Source organism: Sarcophilus harrisii, chromosome 4, assembly GCF_902635505.1.
Source record: "Sarcophilus harrisii chromosome 4, mSarHar1.11, whole genome shotgun sequence".
Lineage (NCBI taxonomy): Eukaryota > Metazoa > Chordata > Mammalia > Dasyuromorphia > Dasyuridae > Sarcophilus > Sarcophilus harrisii.
Window position 1 is genome coordinate 223,143,454 of NC_045429.1, and position 20,913 is coordinate 223,164,366.

At 32.8% G+C, this 20,913-nt stretch overlaps 1 protein-coding gene across 2 annotated transcripts in view; it reads left to right on the forward strand.

Annotated features, from left to right (window-relative positions):
• The window catches only part of CEP162 (centrosomal protein 162), a 128,783-nt gene that overhangs the window by 12,406 nt on the left and 95,464 nt on the right, over positions 1–20,913 (forward strand). For both annotated transcript variants that reach the window (XM_023503096.2, XM_012549195.3), the window contains exon 3: positions 5,523–5,643. In XM_023503096.2, coding sequence (XP_023358864.1) covers positions 5,523–5,643 — 121 coding nt within the window. The remainder of the gene's footprint in view (positions 1–5,522; positions 5,644–20,913) is intronic.

Here is a 20,913-nt window from a genome sequence, read left to right on the forward strand (position 1 = left end):
TTACTCCAAAACTCATTTCTGCCTGACTGCTTTTCAGTTTTCCTTGTAGTTCTTACCAAAAAGGGAATGCTTTATCCATTAACTTATGTTTTGGGGTTTACTAACTACTGGGCTACTGTTTTTGATTGCTTTCTTTCCTGTTTATTTAGTCTGTTTAGTAGATTTGCTTTTCTGATTTTTAATTAGTATTACAAAGTAGCTTTGATGACAACTGTTTTATAATATAGTTTGAAGTATGGTAATATTGTGCCTTTTGTCATTCTTTTTCTCTTTTTTCCTTGAGATTCTGGATTTTTGTTTTTCAAAATGAAGTTAGTTATTCTACAAAGTATTTCCTAGGCAGTTTTATAGGTATAGGAATATATGTAAATTATTTAAGAGGTTGTGTTTTTAGTATCCAAGATGTAACCTTGAACAGTGGTTATTTATTCAATTATTTAATTTCTTTTTTATTTGTTAAGATACTTTATTATATTTGAATAAATTTTACATGTTTCTTTAAAAGTTATTTCCTGTGTGTTATATTCATTTTAATCATAATTTTGAATTTTTATTGGGTTTTGTTAGTAAACATACTGATATGTGTTTTTATCCTACTTTGTAGACACTATTAATCATGAGATTAACAACAGAGAGAAGGCAGAATTGCTCAGTTCTCATTCTGCTTTTTTTTTTATCAGCTAATAACATTTAGAACAAACGTTAGAAATTACAAAAGAGAAAATACACTGCATTTTTTAAGAAGGATACCTCTTCATCAGCCACTGGAGTGAAGGAGGAGGTAGTTGAGGGTGATGTTAGGGCAGTGGTGAAGTGAGTAGAAGGGAAGTTGGAGCTCTTGGGGAATAGCCTCAATTTTTTACCAATGAAGGTTAGGGCTTCAGATGGTGGAGGTAGGGAGTGGGTAAGAAGTTTGAGAAGATAAAGGTGTTTGAAATAATCTCTAGGCTAAGTGAGATGGAGAATCCATTAGGGGAACTTACAATAAAGGCAGTAAGGATTATGTTAGATAACAAATTTGTATCCTAGTCTCCAGTATTTTTCTGACTACTTCTGGTATATTCAATATGGAGTGAATAGGAGCTAAGGGGGAAGATGGGAGGAAATCTTTTAGGATTAGGATTTAACAAAGTATAGTCACTAATAAACAGGTTAAGATTTGGTTTGTACATTTGAACTGGTTCACTAAAGGCTCAACTTTGGGAAGGAAGAAATTTATTTATTTATTTTTCTTTTTTTATTATAACTTTTTATTGACAGTACATATGCATGGATAATTTTTAACATTATCCCTTGCACTCAACTTCTGTTTTGATTTTTCCCTTCCCTTCCTCCACCTCCTCCCCTAAATGGCAGGCAATCTTATACATGTTAAATAACTTATAGTATGTCCTAGATACAATATATGTGTGCAGAACCGAACAGTTCTCTTATTGAACAGGAAGAATTGGATTCAGAAGGTAAAAAATAACCTGTGAAGAAAAACAAAAATGCAAATAATTTACACTCATTTCCCAGTGTTCCTTCTCTGGGTGTAGCTGATTCTGTCCATCATTGATCAATTGGAACTAAATTAGATCTTCTCTTTGTTGAAGATATCCACTTCCATCAGAATTCACCCTCATACAGTATTGTTGTTGAAGTATATAATGATCTCCTGGTTCTGCTCATTTCACTCAGCATCAGTTCATGTAAGTCTTTCCAAGCCTCTCTGTATTCATCCTGCTGGTCATTTCTTACAGAACAATAATATTCCACAACATCATTTTCCACAATTTACCCAACCATTCTCCAATTGATGGGCATCTATTCATTTTCCAGTTTCTAGCCACTACAAACAGGGTTGCCACAAACATTTTGGCACATACAGGTCTCTTTCCCTTCTTTAGTATCTTTTTGGGATATAAGTCCAGTAGGGATACTGTTGGATCAAAGGGTATGCACAGTTTGATAACATTTTGGGCATAATTCCAGATTGCTCTCTAGAATGGTTGGATTCGTTCACAATTCCACTAACAATGCATCAGTGTCGCAGTTTTCCCACATCCCTTTTAACAATCATCATTTTTTCCTATCATTTCAGCTAATCTGACAGGTGTGTAGTGGTATCTCAGAGTTATCTTAATTTGCATTTCTCTGATCAATAGTGATTTGGAACACTCTTTCATATGAGTGGAGATAGTTTCAATTTCATCATCTGAAAATTGTCTGTTCATATCCTTTGACCATTTATCAATTGGAGAATAGCTTGATTTCTTATAAATTAGAGTCAATTCTCTATATATTTTGGAAATGAGGCCTTTATCAGAACCTTTAACTGTAAAAATGTTTTCCCAGTTTGTTGCTTTCCTTCTAATCTTGTTTGCATTAGTTTTGTTCATACAAAGGCTTTTTAAATTTATGTAATCAAAATTTTCTATTTTGTGATCAATAATGATCTCTTTAGTTCTTCTTGGGTCACAAATTCCTTCAGGAAGGAAAATTTAAGGAGACTGTAGGGGTAATGGCTTAGGAAAGTACTGAAAGTTGTGGGGATTGATGGTCATAGTGAGGAAGAATTAGGAGTAAGGGGGAAGGGGATACCTAAAAAGAGAAAAAATTGTGATTAGACAGGAAATTCAGAGGTCATGAACATAGAAGTTGGAACACTTATGGATGATGTTATAACAAGTATATAACTAAGGTGGAGTGAAAAGAATAAGTTATGGGAGTTGAATAATTTGAGGAACTGAGAAATTAAGGTATTTGAGGGAGAATAAGGTATTGTAGTATAAATGGACAGAGAGTTAGCCTCAGAGCTAGGAAGACCTAGGTGCAAGCCTCCCCTCTGGTTGTGGTTGTGAGCCTTTGGGCAAATTGCTCAAACATTCAGGTTAAGTTTCTGTAAGTGGAGATAATAAAGCATCTATCTAAGAGAGTTGTTCTGTGGATCAAGTGACATAACAGATTTTAAAGTGCTTTACAAAACTTAAAATACTAAGTGATAGCTATTATTGTTGTTATTTAGTATTATGATGATGAAGAACTTAGATTGTGGGCAGGAGTTGGGATGGAGAAGTAGTCTGAGTTAGGCATTAAACTCATTAAGAAAGGAGGGAAAATGTTCTGGATGTCAGTAGATGATAGCCATTTACTCGATCTCAATCAAGGGATAGATGTAGACTCTGTTCCTCCAAAGAGAAGCTACTATGTGATGGAGATTCTGGAGAAGGGATATGGAAGTTTGGGATAGAGGTAGATAGAAATAGGAAACAGACAGCTGAGTTGGGAATGGGTGATCATTCACAAATCATTATCATTGAGATAAGGAAAGCAGGAGGGGTTAAGAGTATGATAATCATTGGATTCTAGGTCCAGGTAGACTGTCAGCAAATGAGAAGAGGCCTATAGATGTAGTCAGGTAACCGGAAAATTCAAAGTAAGTCCAAAAGGGATCAGTGGATCTGGTGCAGGGTGTGGAATCCGGAAGAGCTGAGCTTAAAGAGAGGCTCAGACACTAGCTCTGCATCACTGGGCAAGTCACTTAATCTCAATTTGCTTTAATCCAGTGGAAAAGAAAATGGCAAAGCACTCCAGTACCTTTGCCAAGAAGATTGTATGTACAGAATTAACATGCCAAAGTCCACAAAGTCAGGAAGAGTAGGACATGACTGAACTATTTAACAACAACAACAAAGGCCCTCAACTGGGCGGCAGCCTTGTGGCAGGCTATATCGTTGTGTCTTAGGGGAGATAGACTGAAACAGGAAGTGATATGTTTCTAGCTAAACTCAAGAGCTGATATATTCTCTGGGCCTACCTTATAGCAGGCATGAGCAGGGCCTAGTGAGTTGTGGATTGGTAACCTCTGAAAGTTCAGCCATGATTTAGGAAACAATGATATGTCCTAGGGCCCTATGTATCAAGCACAAACTTTGTTATTTGTTGTGGTAGTTTTAATAAGGGAGTTTCTTGATACCTGATGTTTCTTTATATTCATATTCTGTGAATATGAGCACCTTAGCTTTGTTACTTTTGTCCTAATGGGTGGCTACTGTCCTAGAAACATAGAGGAATGTTTTAACATGCCTGTTTATTTCAAGAGCTTCTGCAAGGTACAGTGCACCCATATCTGAGAGAAAGTGCTTGCAAAAAATATTGAAGCCAAATTAAACTCAACCTGTAAAGTTATGTGTAAGAAATGTATAAAAAAATATTAAAGGAGACCATATTTAAACCTGGCCCATCTGTGGCCAGGCATCTTTTTTCCCCTCTTTCTTGTCAGTTTTAATTGCTTATCTAACATAACAAAAATTTCAAGTATTCCCATTTGCAGACTTTTGTTCATTTATCCAGGGATCAGTTTACCTAAGTAAGATTTTTTTTTCTCCTGACCTTAATGTTCTCAGATTCCACAAGTGATTAATAATGTTTGAATTTCATACCTATGTTTAAAATTTCTCAAAAAGAATTTGAGCATGAGTAAGAAGCTATATGTTTTAATACTGTAATGGAGGCATTAACTATTAGGAATGCTTAGTAATACATGTTGTTTATTTTTTTTCCCCCAAGACAATGGGGGTTAAGTGGCTTGCACAGGGTCACACAGCTAGGAAATATTGTGTCTGAGATCAGATTTGAACTCAGGTCCTGCTGACTTCAGGGCTGGTGCTCTATCCACTGCGCCACCTAGCTGCCCCAATACATTTTTTTTTCCACAGTTTAAAAAATGTCAAAGAACTATTTCATTGATTATTTTTTAGTAGTGGTTGCTATAGCCATAATTTCAATTCCCAATTGTAATAGGGGTATAGTAGATATATAACTCACTTATATGAACAAATGTGTCTTAGAGTACCTAAAAGTTTATTTTTACTATAATGTATAATCTGTCATTAGTAGTTATCTATTTTTTTCCCTCAGTAATGTAATTTACAGTATTACATATAAACATATTTAGGATTCACCTTTCTAAGGATATTTTTCAAAAAAATGTAATGGAGTTGGGTATTTGTAACTCAGGTGATGTAAGTCATTTTTGCTAGGTTTTTATATATTTTAATAAACTATAGACTTCCATTTTAAAATATTCTTTTTTAGTTGATTAAAAACAATAATTTGAAATCATTAATTATGATAGCTTAAGTTAAGAATGGAACCATTAATGATATGTTTTAGAGGAAAAGATTTTAAATATTTTATCGATTAAGAATCAGTTTCCAATTAACAATCAAATAACAATTTTAATGTTGTTTTTGTAAATATAGATATAAATGTAATATTTTAAGAAGCTGTGATTTCTTAGGATACAACTGCTGGAAAAACTTTTACCAGAGCAGATAGTGATTATTTAGCTAAGTTTTAGGAAGTTATTTGAGGCAAATAAGAGGTTAAATGGCTATTTAAGGTCACAGAGTTAGTGTCAAAGGCTGGATACAGACCCTTCCTGACTGTACATTCAGCATTCCAGCCATTAATATAAATGAGACTTTTTAAAAGTGATAATAATATAATTTTTTAAAAAATTTACCCTGTTGTTTTAGTCTCTTTCAGATGATTCATTTGAAAACTCAGAGAAGACACATAGACGTCACAGAAAAAAAGATTTGAAGAAGAAAAATTCCACACCCTGGTGGTTAAAAGATGATGATTTTGAAGATAATGGTAAATACGTTTATTTCATAATATAAACTATTTTGACCACAAGGGGTCAGTCAAGACCTTTCTTTTGTTCTGAATTTTTGAAAAATAAATACAAATGTGTAAGAAAATCATAGACAAGTGAGATTTTGTCATTAATGTTCATAACTGATTTTTTCTACTTTTCATAAAATTTTATGTATATGATGTATAATTATGGTTTTATTTCTATGTTGTGAGGTTTTGTTTTGGGATGATTCCTATTTTCTTAAAAGTACTTTATTGAATCTATTATGACTTTAGATAAAAGATATAAAAAATGACCTTGATGTATGTCAGGTAATATAGAAATATTTATGTTTTTTAATATGATTCCAGTTGCTGTTTTTGGTGTAGCTGTGATTTCATTGGTGTAATTTCCTCTATTGGTTTCATATTCCAACATGATTTATCATCTGGTGCCATTTTTGTTCATGCCTTTCTATGAGTTCCCTAGAGTAAAGGAAGATTTCTTAATCTTTTTTTGTGTCATGAACCCTTTTGTCAGTTTGATGATTCTTAATAGCTGTAAGACCATGGACAAGTCATTTAACTTTTGCCTGCCTCAATTTCTTCATCTGTAAAATGGGGATAATAATAATAATAACAAATAAGTGCTGTGAAGATCATATGAGATAAGATATATAAAACGTTTTACAAACCTTAAATCACTATAGAAAAATTGGCATTATTATTATTGTTTTCATTATCATCACATTATTCCCTGAACTGGAAAAAGAATGAAATATGCCTTTGTTTGCTAAGGTTGATTTAGACTATAGTCCATATCAAGACCATTCCTCCTATATGTTATCTAAAATTATATAAGTTTTTTAAAGTACTTAAATGCACTTTTAGTTGAAATTATTCTGAAGCCTTGAAAGGTCTTATGGGATGGAAGAATAAATATAATAAGTGGTAGAATTGGAGGTGATAGAATTTATCTTGGCATTGTTCATTATGCATCATTATTGGATCATCTGGGAGCTGATTATATGGTAGATGTATATAGGAAGATCTTAGAGGCTTGTGAGTTGCTAAAATCTCTCATAAAAAGGCTTCAGTAAGCATTTAATTTGGGAGCAAGCCGTAAGGCTAGGGATTAGAATTTTAGATGGAATAAAAGAGAGAAACCATAGTCTGCCTTGAAACATTTCCTATGTAGAATATGATCATTGTGCTTGGGAAGAGAATATTGTGCCTCAGAAATAACAGAAAATATAAGATAATTAAATATATTCGATAAATATTTAAATCTTTAATTGAATAAGAAGAGAAGAACTTTTGATGTACCATGATTGCTTTGGAAAACTTTGAGAATAAGTCATGAAGATATTTGCAGATAATTGAAAAGGAGGACATTTGAAAAAAAGAGAAGAGCAGTACTTGGAAAGGTTACAGAGAGCATTAAGCTACCTAGAGCAAGAAAGTAAACTATTAAAATGAGGTATTCAAAAATATAGGTTCACTGAGGAGGAACAGGAATAAAAATGTAGTCAGGACTTGAGGATAGCTCATATAATTAGATAACTACTGACAGACATTAGCTGTTACAAGAAGAACGTGAGGCATTATAGGAGGGATTGTCAGACCAATAAGCATAAACTCATTTTTATAATGAACTAGGAACATGTAACCATAGTAAGCTTAGTGACTTAGACTCCTCAAAGCCTTATTGGACAGGGACCAAAGATTAGTACTTTAAGGAAAGTTAGGCAAGTAGGAGGAGGTCATAAGAAGAATAGATCCCTTTGGTTCCTCAATATGCAGATGTGGATTTTTCCATGAAAGAGAGAATTTAAGCATTGTTCTGAAATTCTCTCAAAGAAAAGAGGAAATATGTGAGAAACCTTCCCTGGGTAACAAAGACTACAAATTTATTAGATTGCAAAGCAAGGGACTGAGGTAGCCTAAAAACTAGATGTTGTGAAGTAAATATAAGTATAGATTTAGTAATTTCTTGGTAATTAAAGAGGATAGGATATCCTCTTTATCTGGGGATAAAGAGTATAGGAAACAAAATCAAGACCATGAATTTTGTGTAGTGAACTATCTTATAAATGAAAAGTACCATATGCATGAGAGAATAGAGGCTATATCACTTGCACGAATTCAATGAAGTGGGTAAAGAATCTAGAGATGGGATAGAGCTCCCAAACTGAATTGAGAAGAAACTGGAATATTAATGCTATGGACTTTTAAAATAGCAGGATTTTTTGATTACACAATAATTCAGATACTTTTATCCATAGCGCAGTTGAATTTACTAAAGAAATTAACTGGGGTTGTTGGACTGCTTTTGAAACTGGGAATGGGAGAGGAAAAGTGGGATTGTCATGATTTAGTACTGTATTCTGGATCATACATATTAACATTCTAATTGCATTGGTACAAGAGCTGGTGGGAATTGTCTGTATTTTGGAAGGCTTCCATAGACAAAATGTTTATCCGGTACTTGATAAAAGGCCATTCTTGATCCATACTGCAATTTGGCTGCTTCAGTTCTAAGATAACAATATGGAGGCACAAATAAATACAGGGGATATATGTTGGATCAGAAAATGAGTAACTATGCTATATATCTAAGACCATCCTCAAATAAGGGAGGTTCAAATATTTGAACCCCAAATATTGAATAAGACAGAGTGAAAAATAATCTGGAAACACCAAGAGAAGAAGATTCTATATTGTTGAGACTTTTGCTACTTGTACTAGGATACTTGATTTGGGAATTACAAGCAAGGTGCCGTTGTTTCCTCTCTTGTATTCTCATGGAAAGAGAAATTTGAAAACTGTATTTTGTTACTTAAGGAAAAATTTTCCTTAGTGTCCTGGATTTTTGAATTTCGTAGAGCAAGGAGATATTAGGTCCATAGAAAAAAAGGAGGAAAACCTATTTTACTAGATTAATTAAACAAAAGATGGAATAACTAAGAATCAAACTGTTGAAAACATCGGGCAGAGAGAAGGCAATATTAAATAAAGGCAAAGGCTAATTCCAAAGCAAGATATGAAGATTCATCCATACAATGTAGAATAACTTAGCTGCTTCCATGTTCAGCATGTGTTGTTTTGTTTTGTTTTGTTTTTTTAATATTCTATTATTAGGATACAAAGGAAAATAGAACAAGACAAGATGATAAAGACATATATCTTAGAAATTTGAATTACACTCAACATTTGAAAGAAGGATGCTAAGCAGAGAAATATACATACAAAAATTATTGGCTTCAGTAGAATCCAAGATGAAATGAACTTAGAAAACCTAACACAGTGTGAAGTACAGGTTTGGTAGTATAGTTTACAAGACAGAGGAGTTTAAACTGGGATTAAAGTTTATAAGACAGAAAATTGGAGTAATAGAGGTTTGCTATGTGGAACAGATGAATGAATGACATTTGGAAAGAAGCAAAGAAGAAATTATGCATATGATGTTGTGTTTTCAGATGATTAGAGGAATTTAGAGTCTGTATTCACACCAGTGTTATTCCACATAACTTTCAACTGCATCCTTGTAGATTTGTAATATTTAGATAAATAGATGTTTGTTCTGAGTTATTCTTTAGTTTTGGAAAACCATAACAAGAGTAAATGTGAAAGTGTTTCAAGAAGAGAATGATGTAAAAAGAATTCCTTATTGATGGAAAAGTTCTCCAGATGTTTTTATTTGCTGATGATATTGCATTGATTTTTACTAAGTCCCAGAATACTACAAAAGCCTTCCCAAGAAAATCCAAAGATACTAGTTTAATCATCCATGCTGAAAAAAAGAGATGAAAAATTTATGTATGTTACTGAGTGTAATTAGATGGTTTTCATTAAATATCCCTTTCACAAGTATCTCTGAATCTATAGATAGAGGTCCCTCTTTTTTGGAGGAGTATTATGAGTGGATGATGAACTTGGTCTAGAGTGAAGATAGAAGGCTAGGTCACTTTCATTCTCCCAATGAAGCTTTAAGATTGGTGAGTCATAGAGTGTCCCTTTCTGAGAAAAATAAAAATTATAGATGAGCCGTAGTATAATTGATGCTCATTATAGTGGAGTGGGAGTCATAAGAATTCCACTTTGGACATTTACTTGTTCTGTGACTATGTGCACACAGTTGAACGTGTTTCTTTGAAGGGTTATTGTAATTCCTCTAATGTCATATACTCATATGCTTTGTAAATCTTATAAATTTAGATATTTATACTTTATGTATATATACTCATGCTTATTTAACTTGACCTCTTTGCTCTGGATATTTCTTCTACTAGAACATATTGTATGTAGGACATTAGTTCATGTGTTCCCATCCATCCTTCATAACTCTTGTTATTTTATTTATCAAATCAAGTGCTTTTTTATCATCGATTTGCAATATTACTTATTCTAATTGATATATATATATATATGTCTGTGTGTGTGCATATATATCTATATGTTATGTATGTGTATATACATGTATATAGGAAGCATATCACCAGGGTAAACCAGTTTATAGAAATGAGTGTAGATTAGAGATATATGATTCATTTATCATTTTATTCTACAGTAAACTCACCCAATCATTGACTCTAAAATTCTCTATGTCTCTTGACATTGCATGGATAGGAAGGTAGTGTATAAGTTCTCACTTGGAATCTGAAAATCACCCATCCACTCACCTTGCTCTCTTTCTAATGCCTTTTGTGAAAGTTGTGCATAGTTTATTGTTCATAATATAGTATAGCTTCTGCCATCCATCATGTGACTCTTTATCTGTTGCTTGATACATAACATTAATTGTTCAGAAACAATAATATCACATGATTTACATTGTATAACACTGTCATCTGAGCTGATGATTCCCAGGTATGCTTATCCAACCCTGCACTTTCTCCTGAGCTCCAGATTCTCAACTCCATTTGCCTTTTGCACTTATATGGGGTATTCTGTAGACATCTTAAACTCAACATGTCTCTGTCTATGGGAAATCTCTCTTCCACTAGACTTAGTATAAGACAGACTCCATAAAAGTGCTAAAATACCTTTGGTGAACATATGTCTCTTTTATACATCAAAGTTATTTCCATTTAACAACAGGTGGTAAGGTATCTTTGATGGAGCCATATATATGTGTATATACATATGTTAAAATAATGGGCCTGTATAACATGTGTATATGTGCCTTTCTCAAAGATATATATGTATATGCATATATGTGTGTGTACAATGTTTATTCCTCTATATGGGCACATATAGACATATATACATATGCACACTCATGTATTGGAAATACTTATTGAAGGAGAGCCTTGAAAAAAAATTTTCTATACCAAATCAAGTGCCTTTTTTTTTTTTAATCATTGTCTTATATTACTTATTTTAATTGATATATATGGGGGAGTGTATACACATATCTATCTATATATTATGTATGTGCATATATGTTCATGTATATATCAAGCATATCACCAGGGTAAACAGTTTATGGAATGACTATGGATTAGAGATGTGTGATTCTTTTATCATTTTAGCAGAATTTTTCTCTTTTACTGACTATGGCATAATTTTATTTGTACAATTTCCTGTGTACTACACAAGGCACAAATATGTGACACATATAGGAGAAGAGTGTCTGGACTAGACCCAGTATAAATAGACATGGTTAGTGCTAAAAGCAGTGTGATTTTTGAAAAGTGTTAAGGAATCCATTCTCAAGAATACTTGAAAAGAGAAGAGGATAATGACTGCTTTACAAAACAACAACACAACAAAAAGATCAGATGAGGGAGAACAGATTCATATGTATAAAAATATTGATAGCAGCACTTTTTGTATAGCAGAACTGAAAACAAAGTGAGATAGGAGATCCCATAAATGAAGGATAGTTGAATAAATTGTAGTAAAGGAATTTAAAATGGGAGTGTACTAGATGGTTCCTTCTCTAGTCAGTGTGCCTATTTATTTAAAGTACTTTTCAAACCTTAAAGCATTATATAATTGTCAGCTTTTATTTATCTAAGCACATCACATTAGAAATGGTTCAGCAGAGGTCTGCTGGACTGCATTATTGTAGAATGGGAATAATGCTTGATTTGGAACTTAGTTCCAGCTGAGTTGCTAATTAGCAAGCCACCTTATCTTCCTATATATCAGTTATCTCATCTGTAAAATGTGGGGAATTAGCTAGAGCTTTATCATTCATTCTGTGATTCCATTATATATTAGATAACTCAGAAATTCCTTTTCTAGTCCATTTCTAACAGTGTTTCCTGAAGAAGAAGCCTATCTGTTTCTAGAGCATCAAGAGTCAAATTCCTTTGTTTTGCTTTGCCATATTCTGTTGGAAACATCTTTTGACTTCCTATGCAATGGGTATTTGGTTATTCATTCTAATACTGCGTAATCTCCCCTGGTCTATAAATAAGCCAGTTTGAAAAGTTCCCTTAAAGTAGCAAGTATAAAAACTTGACACTATATCATTATAGAAATTAGGGGAAAATATTTTAATTTTAATAATATTTTGTTGGGGCAACTAGGTGGTATAGTAGATAGAGCACCAGCCCTGAAGTCAGGAGGACCCGAGTTCAGACTGGCCTCAGACATTTACCACTCCCTAGCTGTGTGACCCTGGGCAAGTCACTTAAGCCCAATTGTCTCAGCAACATAATAATAATAATAATATTGTATTTTTCCAAATACATGCAAAGATAGTTTTCAGGTTTCAGCTTTGTGCAAAACTTCATATTCCAGATTTTTATCCCTTTCTTCCCCCCTTCCTAAGATGAGAAGCAATATGATGTAGGTTAAAAATGTGCAATTCTTCTGAACATATTCCCATATTCATTATGGCTATGCAAAAAAAAAAAAAAAAATCAGATCAAAAGGGGAAAAAATACAAATAAAGAGAAAAGAAAGCAACCAAACAAATAGCATCAAGAGGTTGAAAATAATATGCTTTGATTTACATTCAGTCTCCATGATTCTCTCTCTGGATGTGGATGGCACTTTTCATTACCACTTTTTTGGAATTGTCTTGAGTCACCTCATTGTTTTAAAAAAAAAAAAAAAAAAAAAAAGCCAAGTCCATCACAGTTGATCTCCACATAATCTTGGAAAACAGTTACTGTTGAGTAATACCTTATGAAGATTTTCATTCAGTACTCATTGCTAAATAAAAATGTTGGGAACATGTAAGGTTCTCATTGGTTTTCTGGAGGCAGCCTTCTTTTCAGTAATCACCACAATCACCACAAGAATAGCCAGGTGTTAAAATCTAACTCCTTTATTTTCTCCTTCACAATCTAGTTTCATTGCTTGGGGCCCGAGCTAGCTTTCTTAGAGGCCTCCCAGAGTCTTGGTTTCAGTGGAGAAAATAAGGAGGAGAGTCCTTCAGATTGGCTTTGGTCTCAGCGGGAGCAGTGCAGGAGGCCAGGCCTGCCACCAAGGTAGTGTGAGATGGAGTAAATGAATCTGACTCTAAGTCCAAGAGCTTGAGCTCCCACCTCCAGTCCCTTGTTTTCTTTGGCTCTCATTCTGGCTGAGGCTCCCAGTTTATATGCTGTCTTATAATTATATTATCATAGGTGTGAATCTTGTAGAACTATATTAAGTACTAAGTACATGTACTGAACTAAAGAACTATTAAGCACCATGCTAAACTGGATAACCATTGTCTTTATCAGTTCCACTGTAAGAATCCTTGTTTCAGAGTTCTGGCCCATAACTGGAACATTGATGGTATAATTAAATTTTTGTTTAAATTAAGTTTTGTGTGTCATCACAGATTTTAAAAAATCACCTCTATGTGATTCACTATCCAAGTGAAATTAGTTATTTTAATTCCAATAGCATTTTTTTATTTATAAACATTAGAATATTTAAAAACATTTTAACCATTATAAAGTATAGATTGTTCCAACTTTTAAGAAAACTTGCTCATGCTAAAATTGGTTGATTGGTCCCTTTTCCCTCCTTTTGTTGGGTATAAGGTCCTTCTTTATCTCAAATAGAAAATGTGTAGTGTTTACTTTTATTTATTGAGATTGGAGTTGGTTTTAGATTTGGGGTATTTTTTTGACATAATATAAAAATTCCTTTTTAAATGCTGAATAGCTTTTGTAAGTCTTTTAGCTCATTTCTCTCCCTATAATACCAGTAGCTAATTTTTGGAATATTATAACTACTTCTTCTGCTAAAGTTATTTAAGACTCTTACAGAAAAGATAATGAGGGGTGATTATACATATTACAAGAGACTTCTTGGATTTACAAAAGTAAAATTTCTTTTAAATAATATTTCTCAATATGTTTAAAATGTGATTTGTTTTTTTCCCCCAAAATTTTCAAATGTATAATCTTGAATTTATTGTATAAAGTAACATTGAGTCAATATGCCTATTCTTACTAGCATTATTAGATAATTTTGAACTTGAAAAGGAGCTAAATAATATAGATTATATCTTAGATGAATGTGAAATGATTGGCAGAAACTAGTGACATCTTAGCAAAATTTTCAGCCAAATTTTGCTTGGAATGTTTCACAGAAACATCTGTCTCAAGTTTCTGAATCTTGTCCTTGAAAGTACTGATATAAATTCATTTCAGATGTCTTCCTGACAGATTGATGAGACTTAAGTAGTAGTTTTTTTTGTTTTTTGTTTTTTCTTGTCAGAGCGAAACAAGGAATAATTTTAGCTCATGACCACAACTCCCAGATAACATTGGGGCCTGGAAAATAAAGTCACTGAATCTCATGGAGGATGGAAGAAAAAACAAGAAAGAGAAATAGAGGGGGAGGCATATGAAAGTATAAATTTAATGGAGATTACATTTCAGACTGTGTATAACTATGTTGTTTACTCAGCTGAATTCTGAATTATAAAATTAATAGCATAGAAATTGGTATGGATATGTGAACAGTTAAATTACAAGGATGTGCCATATACCAATAATTATATCAGAAATGTCTATTCTGGTGATTACATACTGCATTGTTTTAAAGTAACCGTATAAAGCCTTGTAAACACAATGCAAAGGTACTTATCCTGAGTGAGCATAAGAGCAAAGGTGGTTCCACAAAGAGAAATGGTTAATAAAGATTCTGTAAAGTAGAAAAGTATGTTGTTATATTCAGACAGGGTACATCAGTATCTCATTTTAACCAGTTTTTTTTTTTTGTTTTGTTTTGTTTTTTTAAAGAGTGCTTCTATATATAGGATTCTTGGGTTACTGGTTGAAAGAAACCTCCCTTTAAACTCACCAAGAAATAGCTTGACCAAACTGCAAGATTTCACTATTTGAAATGTGTCACTATATGTATATGTGTGTAAATACACACATTGGGGTGTGTGTGTGTGTGTGTGTATACCTGTATATGTGTATCTATGTGTGTGTTTACATACATGAAGGTAATCAGGAGAAAGTCTTTATCTTCAGAAACAGTCAGTTACAATAGCTAAATTAAGATACCTTTTTTTCCCCATGAGGCAATTGGGGTTAAGTCACTTGTCCAGGATCACACAGCTAAGACATGTTAAGTGTCTGAGACCAGGTTTGAACTCAGGTCCTTTTGACTAAAGGGCTGGTGCTCTTATCGACCATGCCATCTAGCTGTCCCTAATATTGGTACTTTTCTTTGAGAAACCAGAGAACAAATTAGATTCTTATATAGAAGAAGAGAGGAATATGAGTCATTATTTGAAAAAGAAGCAGAAGGGATCAGGGTTTTTGACATGCAAGTACACCAAACAAATGAGACACTAAGAAGAAAGTAAACAATTAGTACAGTAAACAAGAATGGACTAAGTAACAAAATTCTTTCATGCTTTTAAGAAAAGGAAAAGTTATTTTTTTTAATTTCATTTTTAAAACTAGTGAGAAATCAAAGAACATGTTATTGAGTCAGAATGATCTTAAGGGAATAAAGAGCCAGAAATTGAAAAGTATGGCAGAGTAGGCTAACCAAAGCAGCAAGATACCCTGAGGGAAAGACAAGAGTTTCTCTTTAGCATAATATTTAAGAAATGCTTCATTCATTCAAAGCAGGAAAAATTGAATTAGTGAGTATATCACAGATTAAAATCCATGTTGTCTCATAACTGAAGGAATATTTTGAGATTGCAGGAAGAAAGTTGCTTGGGACTGGATGAGGAAAGAGAATCAGGGAATGCAATAAAACTTGAGTTCAAGAAAAGGAAGTAATTTTTAATCTCTTTTTTTCTATCTCTGGGACTTTAGGAAAATAAGAAAAGAACACTAGGTATGGAAAAGCAAGAGAGAGACAGGAGTCAGATGCCACAAGAGACAGGAGTCAGATGCCACCAGAGACAGAGAAAGGCTTGAAAGAAAGATATCAAGATATGTTCCTCTGGAGGTAGAGATGTACAATACAGGCCTTACTTTGAGTTGTTTCAAGGATGAAAAAGGACCTCAGAAAATCTACCACCAGTGGGGTTTCTTAAAACCATATTGCAAAATATTTGTAGCAGCTTTTTTTTGCAGTGGCAGAAAATTAGAAATTGAGTGGATGTCTATCAGTTGGGGAATGGCTAAGTAAATTGTAATATATGTGAATAAATAATGTAATGTTATTGTTCTATAAGAAATGATGGTCAGGATGGTTTCTAGAAAGCCTGGAAAGACTTACCTGAACTGATACTAAGTGAATAGAGTAGAACCAGGAGAACATTGTATAGAGTAAATGGCAAGATTATATGATATGATAGACTTTAACTCTTTTCAGGAATATAATGATCTAAGACAATTCCATGTGCATCTAGAGAGAGAACTATGGAGCCCAACTCTGAACTGACACATAATATTTTTACCCTTTTTTTGTTTCTTTGGATTTTTTTTCTTTTTTCATGGTTTTTTCCCATTTGGCCTGATCTTTCTGGCACAACAATGACAAATATGGGAAAATGTTTAAAATTATTATACACGTATAATCTGTATCAGATTACTTGCTATCTTGGTAAAGGAGATGATAAGGGAAGGAGAAAAACTTGGTACACAAAATCTTGCAGAAATGAATATTGAAAATTATCTTTATATATATTAGAAAAATAAAATACTATTGAGAAAAATGAATGCAAGTAGAATGCAGGCTCCTTGAGAATAGAGACTGTATCACTCTCTTTGTTTAGCACTATCACTGACATACATTACACTGATGATTGAAAGTACAAAAAATCAAAAACTACATTGCACTCGAAGGGAGGGAGTTTGCTGGCTCACTGAGGGAGTTTCTGAGTGCATGGACATGGGAAGCAACAATTTGATTTCTGATCTTAGGGAATTAAGAGGGGATGCAATAGGATGGAGCCCTGTGACACAGGATAATGAGGAATTTCTACTATGCCATACTCATTACTTCAGGAATTGTCTATGGGTAAGGCTTGCATGTATCTTTTGAGTGAGAGAAAATATGTTAGCATTGCATTGATGTATGAGCTGGATAGAAAAGGGAGCAAGTGTTGTATTTCAAAGTTCTTATGCTGTCTGAGGCACAGAGAATAAAAATTAAAATGTGTAAGCAGAAGTTATCTTCTGTATTGTTTTAGGAGGCCTTAAAGAAGTATAGGAATGAAGTTAGTTAACATTCTTTTGAAAAAAGCCACACAAGTGAATGTAATGCAAGATATTGGATGATGGAATGTGAGAGGGAAGATTTAAAGCTACAATTCACATGGATTGAAGCTAACTGAATAAAGAAGGTTATTAAAAAAAAATGTGAAGGGGTTAAACTCTCCAACAAAACTAAATAGAATAGCAAATAGGATTTTTACTTATTGCATAACTTAAATTTTTTTCCACAAAATGTTGATCATTTCAGTTCCACCAGCTATAAATTTTCTTTTTCTCAGAGTCTTTTCAATGTTAATTTTTTCCATCTTTGCCAAATTGGTTGATATAAAGTGAAACCTCTAAGATATTTTAATTTGCATTTCACTTGTGACTAATTTTGAATATTTTTCTGGCTTGTTGTTGACAGTTTGTTTCTTCTTTTTAAAATCATACTTTTTGACCACTTGTCAGGGTTTGACTTTTAATTTTATAGATTTGTTTCAATTGCCTACTGATTTTGGATGTTAGACTGTTGCCAGAGATGTTTAATGAAAAGATTTTTATGTTTTCTTTTTTAACTGCATTGATTTTATTTGTTTAAATTTTTTTGCGTGTTCAAGTTCTTCTGTTTTGTTTTTTATAATATTATCTGTGCCAATACCAAAATAATGAGGTTTATTGTTAAAAACACAAAAAGTATCTCTCTCTTTTTAATTTTTCCCAAGATTTTCAAAGTGATGATGTCTATATATTGAAAATGAGATGGGGAAAGAGAGGAGTATTTTGCCCTCTATTAATTTTAATTTAATGCTTTATATATAAGCCTTGTTTATTTGGTTAATTCCTATCTCCACAACCAGAATTAGTCTTTTGTAACTTGCTTTACACACAGATGTGCAGATTCGCAGAGTTATTTGACACAGTAGATAGTGTGCTGGGCGTGGAGTCTGGAAGACTCATCTTCCTGACTTCAAATATAGCCTCTGACATGTATTTGCTGTATGACCCTGGAAAAGTCACTTAAGTCTCTGTGCTTCAGTTTCTTCATCTGTAAAGTTTTAGAGAAGGAAATGGCAAACCACTCTAGTATCTCTGCCAAGGAAACCCCAAATGGGGTCACAAAGAGTAGGACATGTCTGAAAAACAACAAAAATTACACATATATAAAATTTAAAGCTAAAGACACACTATTCTTATTTGATCATGCAAAGTGTTGCTTTTGAGGATCTCTTCTAAAAAATGATAAATGAAAAAAATTACACGAAATTCTTTTGAATGATGGAACAAGAGATAATATTGTTCAGTTTTCTGACTTTCAGTGTCAAGCAAGGGATAGAGTTGAAGTTAAGTAAAGCTTTGAGACATACTGCTCGCTAATGGACTGAAAGTCTAGAATTCTCAGACATATACAATATATTAATTTATTTTGCTTGACTAAATGTATTTGTTACATGGGAAGGATTCTTTCTACTGTGGTTGAGAAGGTAGTTGATTGTAAAGTAGTGATGGAAATGCAAAAAAAGCATTTTTTCTTAATTATAACAATTCTTGTTATGTTATTTATTTTTATTCTTCATCAATTATAATACAAAAATTTTGAGTTTCAAATTTTTTCTCTCTCCTCTCTTCACTTCTTGAGAACACAAGCAATTTGAGGGCAAGTCACTTAACCCTTGTTGCCCCGGTTTCCTCCTATGTAAAAAGAGATGAAGAAGGAAAGGGCAAACCACTCCAGAATCTTTGCCAAGAAAATCTCAAATGAGTTCATGAAGATCTGAACACGACTGAAATGATTCAAAAACAACAAAAAATAAGTGTGCAGAAATGCAGAATATTTCCCCATTGATCTGCATGTACACTTTTAAAAAAGTGAATTGCATGCAACATTTTCAGCTCTTATCTCTTGTGTTTTGTATCTGTGTTCATGATGATAATTACTAAGTTCAAAATTTTTTAAAATGGTAAAGCCAGATGTCAAAACATAAAAGAAAAACAGAAGGTTCACAAGTTTGAAAGTATGGTTCTTGGCCATTTTTTACTCAGCAAAATGTTCAGGTATGTCCTCACAAATTCTCCTTCAATTTTAATTCACAATAAATAATAAAAAAGAATATGTAGAATTGATGAAGTACCTCGATGGATACTTGTTGCTACAGTTAAATAAGTAAAATTAATTACTTCATGAAAAGATATATTTTGTTGTTTTGTGTCTCCTATGTCCCAATTCAGATTTGCTATGCTGATAGGAATGTGAAGTATTAACAACAAAATTCAGAGCTATCTGTGTTTCTAAGGCTATTTCATTTCTTTGGTTGGAAGTTCATAGTTCCTCTGCTCTATGGCTCTTAATACTCTTTTTGGTCCTAATCAGAGAATAATTTCACTCTATTCTTGAGGCAGATGAATTGTAGTAGACATATTCACCAAGCTTGAAAAACACATGGATGAAAACTTTTCTTAAGAATGCCCTTCACTCATTAGAGATTTTTCTTTGTTTCATCATTTCTAAAAATTTATTGTTTCATGTTAATGTCATTTTAATTTAGGGATATTGCTATGCCACATATCTATTTAGTAATAGAAGTGGCTAAGAAAATAGATTAAGGATCAAAGATTAAGAATACTATCTTCTTGCATCCAAGGAATTGTTTATTTTATTTGTATCCCCAGCACTCAGTACAGTGCCTATGACATGGCAGACACTTAATAATTATTAACTAAATTTAGTTTTTTAATTCAGTATTATTTGTTGTCATTGTATTGGTCTCCTTGAATATTACCAAAAAATATCCAATAGTTGTGGAATTTCCATTGTTGAAGGAATACATATATTTACAGTACAATGCAAGCATAAAAGTATTTAATTTCTTCTTCTGACTTACTTTGGATCTACTATGCTTTATCAACCAAATGTTGAACTGATCATTATGTTCTGAATTTATTACTCTATCCATGTTTAAACTGACAAATCTTGAAGTTTAGAACAAAATGTGGTAACTCTTCTTCAGTATATTAGAATTCAATTTGATTGGAACCAAAACTTTTATGCCCTTTCAGGAATCAAATTGCATTTCTGGGGACAGCCATTCGTTTATTCTGTCATCCAAAATCAATAACTAGAGATTATTCTGTGGTTGATTTGATTTCAGTTGTACTCACAAGGCATTTATAACAAATAAAAATATTGCACAGGAATTACTATTTCTATTCATATAATTTCTATTTCTTAATCTTATCTAATATTTTAAGTACACATAAAAGTTAAGTTTAAAAGGGTACAGACTATTTACATTTTTAAAAAGGTAAATCCCTTAGGTTTTAAGCAAAAGGGAAGATAATGGATATGTATTACAATTATAACCATTAAGTTGTAACATAGGATCATCAATAATTTTTTTTTTTACTTTCTTAGAATTCTGTAGTTAAAGTTGAGGAAAAAAATTCTCTCTTGAATCTGTGATCTGTGGTCTCATTAGATTAGTCTCTTCTGTATTGTAGATCACAAACTTTTCATGCCTGCTTGTCCTATGCCACTTTTATCTTCATATAAATCTGCTTCAGGGAGATCCATCCAACATGCTGGTGTCTTTTTCTCTGTTTCTTAACATTGTGTGGATACACATTAGAGCTTGTGGCTTGTTCATTGATTATCCCATGCTTCCACTGTGCCTAGCCCATCTTTTATTTTGGTTCTGAATTTCTCAAATGGCATCCTTTATAT